The sequence below is a fragment of the Diospyros lotus genome, chromosome 10 (genome assembly GCF_014633365.1).
Source record: "Diospyros lotus cultivar Yz01 chromosome 10, ASM1463336v1, whole genome shotgun sequence".
Taxonomy (NCBI): domain Eukaryota; kingdom Viridiplantae; phylum Streptophyta; class Magnoliopsida; order Ericales; family Ebenaceae; genus Diospyros; species Diospyros lotus.
Window position 1 is genome coordinate 5,585,582 of NC_068347.1, and position 14,515 is coordinate 5,600,096.

General features: G+C 37.0%; 1 protein-coding gene across 1 annotated transcript in view; it reads left to right on the forward strand.

The window, feature by feature from the left end:
- The window catches only part of LOC127811997 (exocyst complex component SEC3A), a 90,802-nt gene that overhangs the window by 11,652 nt on the left and 64,635 nt on the right, over positions 1-14,515 (forward strand). Inside the window, exons 2-7 of the mRNA XM_052352233.1 lie at positions 7,257-7,327; positions 7,563-7,643; positions 7,840-7,907; positions 8,016-8,118; positions 11,498-11,643; positions 13,653-13,770. Coding sequence (XP_052208193.1) covers positions 7,257-7,327; positions 7,563-7,643; positions 7,840-7,907; positions 8,016-8,118; positions 11,498-11,643; positions 13,653-13,770 — 587 coding nt within the window. The remainder of the gene's footprint in view (positions 1-7,256; positions 7,328-7,562; positions 7,644-7,839; positions 7,908-8,015; positions 8,119-11,497; positions 11,644-13,652; positions 13,771-14,515) is intronic.

Here is a 14,515-nt window from a genome sequence, read left to right on the forward strand (position 1 = left end):
CATGCCTTGAGACGGATGAAGAAGAAGCCATGATCAACTGCCTTTATCAATTCCTTTTTTGTGTGTTTCTTGATTCCTTGAAAGGTGACAACACCTGCTTTGATACTAGATTGTAATCCCAGTCTTCCGCCTCACACAATCGATCTCTCAATCCGCAAGAACAGTAGGAAACACTCCACACTCAAAAGAGAAAAACACAATATAGAAAAGAATATAAACAGAACAAACACACATAAGAAGTTGGGATTTTATCCTGGTTCAGTTCTTCTAATGAAGAACCAACGTCTAGATTGCCTTTGGCCTTTCTCCACTATCTTGAAAACACAATAGATGATTATATGCACTACTCACAATTCTCTCACGACCCTATACACGCAGGCTTATACAGAATTTTGAGATTACAAAGCCAGACTACTTTTTTCTCACACACAGCACATACTCAAGGCAACAAATATTATGGTAAAAATTGTCAGTCTAACCCTACAATTAGACTAAGACAATGGGGAACCCCCTTTATGAAACACCCACTTCCAAAGTTTTGGTTGGCATTGAAATCAAATGGGTCGACCTTGCAAACTATTAGCTCAAAGCGCAACAAGTCCAACAATGAAATTTGCAAAAGGGAATTATTGGACCCAAGATCTTTCCCCAAAGGAGAAAATGATATCTCCACCGAATCAATGAGTGGGCAGAGCCCCTGGAGGTAACCTAAATGCCCATTGAAAAAAAGGGATTTACCCAGTTGAAAAGGGTGTTAGGGTCCTAGGATATAGGTCCTTAAAATCAACTACAAACAGACAAGGTAAGAAATCATCTCAAGCACTTGTCTATCTTGTCCTTGTTTGGTTTGACTTTCTCCCCCCCGCCCCCCCCCCCCAAAAAAAAAAAAAAAAAAAAAAAGATATCCAACTTGTTTCCACTATGTATAAATTCCAATGGAGGACTTTTTCAAAGAAAGCCCCGTGTAGTTCTAGCTACAGGTTCTTGTAAGTTACCACCATGAGGTCCTTCTTGATAGAGACAACTACAAACCTAGGTTGCACCTGCTATAATCTGTGGGCTTGATTGGACCCCATTTCTTATTGGTGCAATTTCGTGCACCATCAGGTTTATATAACGTTGGCTTCCTAGTTGAATCGTTGTGCTCGTATGACTTCTAAGGCCACTGTGCCTAGCATGGCGACACAAGCCTTTCATATTTTGTCACATTGGGTAGAGAAACTACCACTCAACTAAAGGAGATCAGCATACTTCAACTCCCGCAACTGAAAACTGACATAATTGAGCATGGGAAGTGAGAGACATTTGGAGTTGCCATAAGACCAAGGCTTGGCACACCATAGAGTTGGGCCCTCACCAAGCCATGCTTGTGCCCTTGAGCACACTGTAACCTTTCTAATGAATTATGGCCTCAAAAAACCCTCTTCACACAACGCCTCATCTATTGACCAAGAGGCTGGGATGTAACAGAGGCCCTAACCTGTGATCATCCTTACTAATCATAGCTTAAAGATTGAATAGATCATATTCTTCAACACAGAATCCAGGATTAAGAGGGCCAAGTATGGCCACCCTTGCGCACGGGAAACCATGAAAGCATAGGTATAATAGGAACCAATTCCTAGCTAGAAGAGGCAATTATTGTCATCACATTGATGCCTTTGTTTCCATTTTAACACAACTAGAATTATCATAATTTGACTTAATAATTGGAGGAGCTATCCTCGAAACTTTTGAGGAAGTCCTCCGTGATTGTAAGGGAACTCTCTGGTGGAACATCATCAATCCCAACTTAGGTGAAGGACAACTTCTTGAGTGTGTGCAATCCATGCACTATTATGTCACTATCTAATATAACCATTCTCCTTTATTCAGACATGGGACCAATGATGATAAGGAGTAATACCATTGACAGAATTTACTTGATCCATAAGTGGAATTAAATATCAAATATGTTATATCAGGAAATTTTCAAAATAACCAAATATAGAAAAAAGTACGAATCATAACAATGTGTGGATACTTAGAATTCATCATGGATTCAAAGAGTTGCAATCAACAAGGTTCTAGAGATGATGTATCAATCTAGATTAGCTTATATAATAAAAAAGTAAAAATGCACAAATTACACAATAGAGAATTCCATGAAAACGTTTTGTAATTAGATACATGTTTTCCCTCAATTTATTTTTGAGAATATTGACATGTACATGCACAATTCGACCCAAACTCTAAAATCCAGCTTTTATATATATGACCATTGCCATTGGTTTTACTGGTGACCAATGCTTGCTCTTCTTTTGCATAGCCTCTTCTTGCCTAGCATAAACTTGTTCCTAATCACTTTTGGTTGATCTCCTGAACAAAGAATCGAGAGGGAGGATGCCCAATGGCACAGTCAAGTGCCAGATGATGAAGAGTTGAGGCACGCATGCGAGGCGACCATCGAATGTACCAAGCAGAATATGCTTATGTCGATCTGCGCCCCAAAAGCCAGCAATCTTTGGCAAGTCTGCCAAATTGGGCCGTGGTCACATGGACAAAGCTAGGGTTCTGGGTGTTTGCAGTATGGATTTCCGTCCCCTGTCCTTCTCTCTATTATTATTCTCATAATCACATTATTGATGGGGAATCGCAAAAAGTGAAGTCCTTTGAATGGGAAAGTTGATCTAGTGTCATTCTATCCTTAAATTGGAAAGTTAGATGAATTAGCTTTGAATATTTATTGTTTTGCATTAGGTCTTGATTCTTTTAGCCAATTTATAATTTCATCCAACATGTGCTTTCTGTAGTGTGGGCAAAGAAGAGCCAGTAGCAGGTGGCACTTTCCATATATTAGAAACTTGGTCAATGCATTAAAAAGATAATTTTAGATGGGTCACTTAGCTGTAGAAGTGGTTGTGTAACCGATATGGAGATTGACCAGGCAGGACATGTGAAGAATTTAATGCTTACTGGAAAATTTGTGATCACACAAGCTAGAGAATGGGTAAATGTTTTATCCAATTAGAATTCAATTACAACAGAACTGATTCAATGGAAATGGGAATTAGTAGACAATAGACATAACACAATTATGAGGACTTCTAGCTGTGTTCACGAACTATGTGTAAATTAAGAAGGCAGAGATACCTTGCTTTGTATTGTTAAAGGACCAAAATTGAGCACAATCAGATGAGAAACTGTGACGCAGCTAGAAGTAAAGGTTTCAAGCGAAAAACCTTAAGGAAACAAAGAGAACTGGATTCCACCAGCAACTTAGGGTAAACTCATAAGTTTATTGAAAAGAAAAGCTGTCTTTCAAATAAGAGAAAAGTGTTTAAATACTTCCTAGCATTAACAACCCTAAACGTAATTGAAAAAACCCTAAAACAGAAACGACTAAAATAGATATCAACTGTAATTGTAAAATTAAATCAATTAAAACAGAAACTAATGGAAACTAATGACGGTTCTGCCCCTCATGGTGGTGCCTCCCTTTCTCGTCCCTAAGGTGTTGCTTCTTTTGGTCCAATTCTTCTATTTGTTTCGTTAGTCATCCTACATCAGACTGGTGGTCTCCTATATTAATGGTGGTTTGACTTTAAGAGTGGGTGCGGGTTGAATTGAGTTGCTAAATTTTTTATCAATTTTTTTCCTCTTTTGAGTTCTTTACATTGCTATATACAGAATTAAGTAAAACAGGTACAACAAGCAATCACAAGAAACACAATATTTTATAGTGGTTCAATGCCTCTCCTGCGTATGTCTACCATGCAATGTTCAAATGGACCTTGTGCTCCATTAGTCCATTCCATTAGTCAATCATTAAGGCTTTTCTCCCTGAAGATCACCTCGAAAATTTTAGTCCCTTGAGGTTTACTGGCTCTAGGCAACCAATACACCGCAATCAGCAACTCACTACTTGCATTTACAAATAACTCAAGTTTTAAACTGATTACAAAGCAGTACAACTTGGGACAAAGTATACAGTGAAGCACAAATATAAAAAGAAATTAAATTCATTACAGCTCTTTGTATGAAGAATTATAAGTTTTCTGCCTTTGTTGGATTTGAAAACTTAGCTCTGTTGGAGACTCCAAAAATTGTGCAGAAGTTGTTTAATATGGATTGCAGCAATTGTAGAGTTCTATTGTCTTGTGGAGGGCTTATATGTAAAATGCTTCTTTAGATCTATCTTTGATGGCTAGATTGAGGGAAATGGAAATGTGCATGATTCTTGCAATCATAGGAAAGTAGCTTCTAGGGCCTAACAGTACACTATTCAGCCCATAGTTGGGTTGTCCATGAGGGCAGTCGACTGCTGGGTCAACTTATGCATCAAAAGATTGCAGTATGAAAAAATAAAATGCAATCTATGTTGGTTGCCCCTTTGGACTGTCAACTCTTTGTTGACTCATGGTGCCTTAGTTTTGGTGAGTGGAGAGCTTACACAAAAGGTCGGTTGTAAGGTCCAACAGTTGACTCATAGGTCAGCTGTTCTCATTGACCTTAAATACTACAACTGTTAATGTGATAAGTTGATTGATGCTTATGGGCTTCTAGGTTACCCCCTGAAATGGAACCCATAAAGCATTAATGATTGACTTCTAAAACCAGTGACCAAGATGCCTTTGCTGTTCTATCCAGCTGTTGATGGGTAAACTGTGGACAACATGGAGCCAAATCCATTGATTATTTATAGAACAGTCGACTAATCTCCATGATTGTTTGGTCCAGGCATGCCCTGAGGCATTTCTACTTGCTTTTGTACTTTGAAAACACATCCTTGGGCCTTATATAAGTATATTTTATTCATCAAAACAATTGCAGGGGCTTATAATTTGCAACTTATGCTAGTGGATCAACAGAGACATATATTACTAGGAGTATTCAGAGTCTTCAGTATTCAGTCTCGGGACATTGTTCTGTTGGGCAAGCAAAGGAAGTTTGAGCTTATAAATTAACTTTATGAGTTGTTGGAGATCCAAAGCATAGGATTTTTTATATGCTGCTTGGAAAATGCTTTTCCTGATCACTGTAATCATTCTGTGTTATCCTCTTATAAATTAACCTTCTAAGTCTTTGAGCTACCAAATCCTGGGAGGAGACCTTTTTTTTTAATGATGCTTGAGAAAGGATTTTGCATGATCATTGCAAACATTTTGCGTTAACTAATAGAAATTATTGCTGGATAGATAATTAGACAATTGCTTGAGCATAATGAGGAGAATGTTAAGGGTCATTTTGAACTAGTCAAAGACAAGAAAGAAAAGAAAAATGTTAGGATTCATTATGGGACTCCTCAAAGGCCCCTTTCAGCATACTTTATGTGACTTCTATCAGGCTAGAAATTTTAAATGTATTTTCTACAGTTAGGACAAGAAATCCTCCTAAATGAGGGAGCGATTAAGGAGAGATGGAAGATGTATTTCACAAAATTATTCAATGATGGTGATGACACAAGAGTTAGGTTGGGACATCTTAGTAACTCCGAAGGGAATGTGAGCTACACATTCTATCGACGCATAAGTTCAAATGAAATAAGGCAAGCATTAAAAAAGATGAAAAATCATAAGGCAGTGAGACCAGATAATATACCAATAGAAGCATGGAAATGCATGGGAGAAGAGGGCATCTCCTGGCTAACGCAACTATTTAACGCTATCTTTAAATCAAAAAAGATGCCAGATGAGTGGAGGAAGAGTACTTTGGTTCCTATATACAAGAACAAAGGAGATGTTCAAAACTGTGAAAATTATAGAGGAATTAAGTTAATGAGTCATACTATGAAACTCTGGGAGAGAGTAATAGAGCAGAGGCTCAGAAAGGAAACAAATGTGTCAGAAAATCAGTTTGGTTTCATGCCTGGTAGGTCAACAATGGAAGCTATATATTTACTGAGGCGTCTAATAGAAAGGTATCGAGATCATCAGAAGGACTTACATATGGTGTTTATAGATCTAGAAAAGGCTTATGATAGAGTCCCTAGAGAAGTATTATGGAGGGTTTTAGAGAAGAAAGGAGTCAAAATAACCTATATACAAGCCCTTAAGGATATGTATCATGGTGTAGAAACAAGGGTCAGAACATGCGGAGGGGATACTGAATCATTTACAACTACAATAGGACTGCATCAAGGTTCTGCACTAAGTCCATACTTATTTGTCCTATTAATGGATGAACTCACTAAAGATATTCAGACAGATGTGCCATGGTGTATGCTATTTGCAGACGACATAGTGTTGGTGGATGAAACAAAAGAAGGAGTGAACACTAAGCTTGAGTTGTGGAGAAACAATTTAGAATCTAAGGGATTTAAATTAAGTAGAAAGAAAACAGAATATATGGAATGCAAATTTAGTAAAAATGCAAGAGTGGATGATGTTATAATAAAATTAGAAGACCAAATCTTACAAAGAAAAGACCATTTTCGATATTTGGGATCAGTGATTCAAAAAGATGGAGAAATCCATGAGGATGTCGCACATAGAATTAAGGCAGGTTGGCTAAAATGGAGAAATGCATCGGGGGTGTTATGTGATGGTAAAATCCCATTAAAATTGAAAGGAAAATTTTATAGGACAGCTATAAGACCAGTCTTGCTGTATGGCTCAGAATGTTGGGCAGTCAAATACCAACATGAGCAAAAGACGAGTGTAGCGGAGATGAGGATGTTAAGATGGATGTGCGGACATACAAGAAAAGATAAAATTAGAAATGAAGTTATTCGTAATAAGGTAGGAGTAGTGCCAATCGAGGAGAAGATGAGAGAGACTAGACTAAGATGGTTTGGTCATGTGAGAAGGAGACTAAGAGACGCTCATGTGAGGAGAGTTGATGAAATAGAACAATTAGTCACAAAAAGAGGTAGAGGTAGACCCAAGAAGACTTTGGGAGAGACATTAAAATTTGATATGAAATATATGGATCTAAATGAGGATATGACAAAAGACAGAAATACATGGAAGTCTAGAATTCATGTAGCCGACCCCACATAGTGGGATAAAGGCTGGATATGTTGTTGTTGTTGTTGTTAGGACAAGAAATCCTCCATCCAAGACAATGCCCTTTATCATGACCATCGATTCTTGTTTGTCTTGTAACTTGATGGTCATTTGTTTCTATGATTGTTTACTTTAATATTTTGTTCGGATAGCAATCCATTGTAAAAGGAGTATGGAATATTCTGTTTAAGTCAATGGTTATTTTTATCATTATTTTGTTGTTGTGGCCATTGTTTTCTGCTCCATCACGGCATTCTGTTGTTCATCCAGCTAAATCCAAAGGTCAGCGGACCAAAGCTTTCCTTCGTGTCTTCAAGTACTCCAATGGGGGAGTTCTCGAGGTGATTCCTGATTATTGTTCTTATCGTTTCTGTTGATTGTTGGTTGCCCTTCCTGTCTTGGACTATGTTTCATTTGCTACACATATTTATGGAATGCTTTATGAAGTTCGATAATCTTTCCACCTTGGTAGTTAAAATTAAATCCTGATTTAATGCTAACTACATATTAACATGAATTTTGCTTAATTATCAGTATGCAATAGCTGATAATGTCAACTTTCGTCCCTCCTTGTAGGCTGCAAAATTATACAAGCTGAAGCATCTTTCTAAGGTGGAGGTCGCGAGTAATGACCCCAGTGGATGTACATTTACGCTGGTAATGTTTCTTCACTTAAACAACCACAACTTGCTTCCATGAGGATTTACATATCAATCAGTCATATGATGTGATGCATCAAGCAGAGTGTTTTTGCACTTTATGTGAATTGAAATAAGTTACTTCCTTAAAGATCTGTAGGTTTGTTACCTCTCCCATCTTATTTTTGAAATCCTTTTGATTGAACTTCCTTTAGGGATTTGATAACCTTAGAAGCCAGAGTGTTGCACCTCCTCAGTGGACTATGCGCAATATTAATGACAGGTAAAATGCAGGCAACTTGCAACTTCAGATTTTTTTCTCACTGTTATTTTTGTGCTCTATATTCATTTAATCCAATAGTTGTTCATTAATTTTTTCCAACTCTTGTAGGAACCGTCTTCTACTTTGTATCTTAAACATTTGCAAGGACATTCTTGGTCATCTTCCCAAAGTTGTTGGTATAGACGTTGTGGAGATGGCTCTTTGGGCTAAGGTGCATATAAAAACTACTTACTTTTTTGCATTGGAATTTATAATGCTTCTTTCTTATTATGCATGCAGTTGACCAAACTTGCATTCTTCATAGGCTGTCATCTTTAGAGGAGTTAGTTTCTGATAGATGAATTCATTTTTTGCTTTAGTTGTGACTCTCTGGATTTTCATCAACAAAACTTGCTTGCTCCTTGGGAGACTGATCATCTTAGCATTCATGCTTGTAGTTTAAAGGCCACCATGAAATGTTACTGCAGATGTAGTGTGTCAAGAGGGCATACTAATTTATGGATCTTGCTTTTGTCATTATCTGAATCAAATGTTTGCCTTCTGATTTTAAATCTCAGCTTTCACTTGACTGCCTAGGGCTTGCCTTGCACTGAGTATATATTAATGGTTCATACTATTCAAAATCTAGCGTATCCTTGATTTTAATTGTGAATAGCATTTTAACTATTGCAAAAGAAATACTTTCTCACTTTGTCTCTTTCTCTCACTAGAAGAAGCCCTCTTCATCATTTAGGGTGTGAGTTAAATCTATAGCTGCTTCCATGGAACTATCTCCCCCGATCACCATTACTAACCATGCCAGCTCCCCCTCCCTTTCCTTCCTCTATTGCTCTTACTTACCCCTCTTTCCAATCTTTGCTTTGATTGATTCTTCTTTGTTTTCATTTTCTCTTTGCCATGGTCAATTCTCCACTGCCAATCACCCCCCATGCTGCTGCTTCCTCTATCAGCCGTCACTTGCTTTGTACCTTACTGTTGTTGCCCCTCATGCTGGCCACCATCACCATGTATCTCACCATTATCCCCCCCCCCTCCCCCACCCCCGTACCTGAACGCCATTGACCCCCTCGCTTCCACTCTTGATTCTCTGTTAATCTGGTTGTCTGATTATCAAATCTACAAGTCTCGCCATGTCATGATGGATCCTCCTATACCACCCTGTGATCTATTTGTTTGGGCAGAGTCCTTTGTTATCTCACGAGTTTGGCTCCCATTCAGAGTTTCTTTCACATCCCATATTTAATAATCAGGCCACTTCTATTTTGTTTGGTTTAGATTTGATAGCTTGGCCACGAGAACCTAGAATAAGCTTTTATCCAATATGTTAGTCTCATCCCAGACCAGATATTGGCTTCTCAAGATGTGTATCCACTAAAATCAGAACTTCAATTGTTAAATCGGATGTCCCTTATGGTATTTTGATCTAACAGGTACATCACCTCTCTCTTCTTCTATACTTGCCACTGTCATTTGGCCCAAAGAACCTTCATTGCTACTTACATAGCATTGGCCTCTCTTAGAGAGTGCAATGGCCTCAAATGGTCATTTTCAACCTCATTGTGGACCCTTGAAGCTATCTGGAATAGCTCACTTTAATGGACGTTGATCCATGTTGTTTGGACTAGTTTGTCCTTGGCCATTGGGGTTAGTAAATGGAAGTCTTATTGATCTGTTGGGATAGTGTTGTCCATGTCTTAGATGCTTGATTTCATATTTTTTGTTGTTGGAGGATTGTTCTTTAATGCTTACTAGTTTGATGAGTAGTTGATCTCTGGTTGGTGTCATGACCCTAGGGTTTAGCTAGGGTCTAGGAAGGAATTTGGATAAGAGTTTGAGGAAGATAGATCATGAAGAGGGAAAGGAAGAACATAACAAAATTGAGGGAGAGAGAGAAAAGCCGTGGGAGAGTATTGAGTGAGGGAATTGAGATTCTAATCATTCATTAAGCTTCTTCTCTAACTACTCAAGCGTATTTATAGGCTTACAATTAAAGATGCTAACAACAACAACATAAAATGCAACTAATGCAACTAATAAGGAAAACACATGACATGTATTACTAATATAGCCTTGGGGTTCCTTGGGGTCGTGACAGTTGGTTTAGCTTTAGTTATTGCTTCTTGTGTGTATCTTGTTTTAGGATTACCCTTATTGTTTTTTGTTTTCTTGTTACTTTATTTGGAACCTATGGTATGCATTCCATTGGATCCCTTTTTCAGTAATGTTGCTGGTTACCAGATTCCCTCCTACCCCCTTGGAATTGTGATATGGATCACACATTTCGAATTGCAATTTTTCTTGTATCTTGGGATCACAAGGAACGCAATCCCAATCACGAATAATAGGGATCCAAGCATGCTTACCTCACTTTCTTGTATATTTTATTGTATTTTGAATTATTTTCAAACATAACTTTTGTTTGCATAGGAGTCTTCATTCCATAAGTTGTACAAGCATATAGAAAAGAATTCAAAACAAAATAAACCAACTTGTATAATTGCAAAGTATCAATCTATGTAATTTTGACTTGAGTACAACTATAAAATGTATCATGACCTGAAATAATGAACCAATTAAGCCTACCCTCTTCATACCACAAAATTAGCATGCTATCATATTCTGTACCTGCTCCCATAACATGATCTGGAACATATCGTGTTCCTGGTAACTATGGGCTAGGCTACCTCTTTTTACTATTTTACTTGGCCAAAAAAAAAATAAAACAAAGATAGTCTGGCAATTTAATTTGTTTTGAGTAGCCTATGGACAACGATCTGTGCTGTGTGATTGAAGCAAGTACCATTTTGTTTTGAATTAAAATTTCTTTATTAAAATATAATGGGTAAAATGCCAAGTAAGCTACTGTACTTTGGCCGTTGGCGCCAAATTGGCCATTGTACTTAAAAGGGTCCCAATAAGCCATTGTACTTTGAAATTTAGGGTCAAATTGGCCATGGTACTTTAAAAAGGCACAAACTGCAACTGTGTGGATTGGGTTTTTTGAATATGAATTTCAGGTTCTATTTGGGCATTTCTAATTGTATCGAGTTATTTTGATTAGGGATAGAGTTAATGCTATTAATAGAATTTAAATGCCACCGGCCAACATTAAGAAAACGTTTACAATAATGGTTAATGTGGTCCTAAATTTGAAAGTACAATAACTTATTTGGCACTTTTTAAAGAACAATGGCCAATTTGGCCTCAAGTTTGAAAGTAGTGACTTATTTGGCCCTTCTTAAAATACAGTGTCCAATTTGGCCCTAGGGCCAAAGTACAATGGCTTATTTGGCACTTGACCCAGACATAATCTGCATTCCTAAGTTAAAGGGATCCCTACCATTTATATGTTTGGTCAAGTTCTAGTTCAGTTATCATTTTGAAGGATATGCTAAGTTCTTTTCTTCTCTTTCTTCTTCTTGTGCAAAAAGTTATGGTAGGCTTATCTGGTATTGTGCCCCCCCCTCCCCAACCCACCCAAAACACATGCACACCCCCAAAAACCCACCCACCCAATGAGCTTCATTTGATTTACTTGTTGGATTTGCCATTTCCAGTTTGTGCTCTTTATTTACCTGCACTTTGTGTAGGAAAATACTCCCACAGTCACCAAACAGGGGAATGTTCAAGATGGGCCTGTTGAAGCTACTACTGCAGAAGGAGACATGAAAGTGACTGTTGAAAGAGAACTTGTGTCCCAAGCAGAGGAGGAGGACATGGAAGCGCTATTAGGCACGTATGTGGTCTTCCCCAGCCTTCTTTTGCTCCTTGATCAATGGTGAATTTGTATGCTAATATAGTTATATAGCTAAAATGATAAGTAAGGAGTAGTATCAAGAAAATAAATATATAACTATAATAGGCATTCCTATATTTATTGTTTTACATGCAGAAGATTTTCATAAAGTGCCAAACTCAGTATTCAATATGAACAAAGCAAACCTATGACAGAAGATTTCTACTATGACAAGTGCAAGATTAGCTGAATGGGGAGGATAGCAAGAAGTTAAGTTTGTTTTTTAGAAGCTATCTAGAGGTCTTTGGAATTCCTCAATTTTTGAGTTTTTCTTTCTTTTTTATTCCATATTATAACAGGTGTTGCCAGACTGTAGAGTATCCACAATTTATTCATTAATAATTATAAAAAAATAAAACTTATCTAAAAGTAAGGTTGTATCGAATGGCTATAATAAGATTATTTTTGTTGTATGACTCAAAATGTTAGTCATCTAAGTTCAACACACGAAACATATTAGCTTTACTAAAATGAGAACGCTACAACAGATGCACGACCATACAAGAAAAAAATAGAATTATAAATGAAATTATACATAATATGGTTGGAGTGGTTCCAACATGCATGAGGCATGATTAAGATAGTTTGGACATGTAAGAAGAAGGCCAATAGACACACTTGTGAGGTGAGAGTGGATGGAATTTGCAGCAACCGAGTTAAGACGAAGACCAAAGAAAACTTGGTGGGAGATCATTACAAAAGATATAATGGTCTTGCAAAAAATATACCATACAAAGAGATGGTTGGAATTCATGTAGTCGGACCCACCTAATGAGATTGAGGCTTGGATTGTTATTGTTCCTCTTGTAACAAGCAAAAAATCTACTTGGGAGTGCCAAATAAGTTTAACTTGTATGTATAGGAAGGTTACAAAAATTGATGACAGAAAACCTTTATACTGTAACAGCATATATTCATGGTATTCACAAATAGATAAATAATTCTTTGTTAGGCTTAGCTGATTTCTTTTGTTTTAACTCCCCGCTTTGATTCCTTGTAGATTCTTGTCATATGCTTTTCAAAGTCAATAAAACTATATGAAGTGCTTGATGCTTTTATCTATGTATTTCTATCAATTACACAAGTAGGAGAATAGCTCCATGTTAGATCTTCTAGGCACAGATTCTAGTTTGTTTTCTGAAAAAATTTTCTCGTCTTAACCATCGTCTAGTTAATCCCTGGTTAAGTTCTATGGTGTGATTAGTTTAAGTTTCCCATGTTGATAGTTGTTATAACTTTATGCCACCTTTTTTCATATATATGCTATTAACCAGTCATTTCCTCCATTCATAAAATCTCATTCTAGTTTGTGAAATATTACGGGAAAAAAGAAAAATTAATCAATTAAATTATTCTATCACAAAAAACCTTTTATTTTTTCCATTTTGATAAATACATCTGCAAACGCTTTTCAGTCTAAATGGGAATTTTGTACATCATGAAAAGTCCTTATTTTCTTTATTTCAACTAAGTCGCTTCTTTAATGCGTAGTTGCTACTTTATCCATTCTTCTTCAGTTTGAATAAGTGCCAATAACTCCTGCAAGCTTTTGTGTATACATGTGTAAAAAGAAAAAGGGAACACAGTGCATGAGGCTCCCACATTGCAGGCTCTGGGTAAGGTCAATTGTACATATATATTTGTGTGTATATATTTCCATCTAGTAAAATGTGCCACTTTTATCTATTTTAATTATTTTATCTTCCTACCAGTGTGGAAGTCAGTTCTGGAAGTTGGTCAATTCTTCTTGTAATTGAAAAGACCTGATTTTTCTCATTAACTTGCTATAGTTTGCCATGCACTTTGCCATTCCTCTTTATGACTTGTATGTTATGGTGTTTTGCTCAAATATCAGAGGTGCATTCCAAATTTACCTTGTATTCATCCTTCTCTTAGTTGTTTGACCATCTTAGTCCAGCAGTGGGGATTTGAGCCTGAATTTTTTGCAGATATGTGATGGGTATTGGTGAAGCAGAGGCCTTTTCTGAGCGGCTGAAGCGGGAACTTCAAGCTCTGGAAGCAGCAAATGTGCATGCCCTTTTGGAAAGTGAGCCTTTGATTGATGAGGTAACCCTTGACTAAGACATTTCTACTAATGTAAAGGTACAGTTTGCACTAAATGTATTATACATCTAGCCCTTATTTAATTCAAACAACCCCCACATCAACGTTCCCTCCCCCAACAAACGCACGCCCTGACCCTCAGGTCCCATCACCTCCAGTTTATTCTTGTGTCTATCATGCTTTTATCTCATAATTTTGTTCCATACCATGCTGCACTATTTGCTTTGAATTTAGGATTATCTCTTTATATTTGCACATTTCAAAATTACTAAGAGTCTTGGCAGGTAATTTATATGGTTTGTTGGATTTTGTCTTCTTCTTCTTCTTCTGCTTCTTCCTCTCTCTCCCCAAACAAGAATTATGTTAGCAATTCATGTATAAATCCAATATGAAGCAATTCAACTTTTTTCTTTTATTTGCAGGAAAAAACTTGTTTCTTTTATTGTCATATCTAGATATTTAGGCATGACTTGGGATATAATAGCCTTGATGATGATATGTTTATGGATACAGATGATTGACAAGTTGGAATCAATGTAGCTGACCCCACATAGTTGGATTGAGGCTTGGTGTCAGTGTTGTTGTCATATGTAGGGATATTTTTTATTATTGAAACAACTGTAACAAACCTGAAGAAATTGAATAAAGGAATGGAATAATCATTCATTCACAACATAGGGAGAATATATACAGCCGTATATTAGACACCCATCATTGGTAGAAGTCTATCTACTTTACAACATATCTT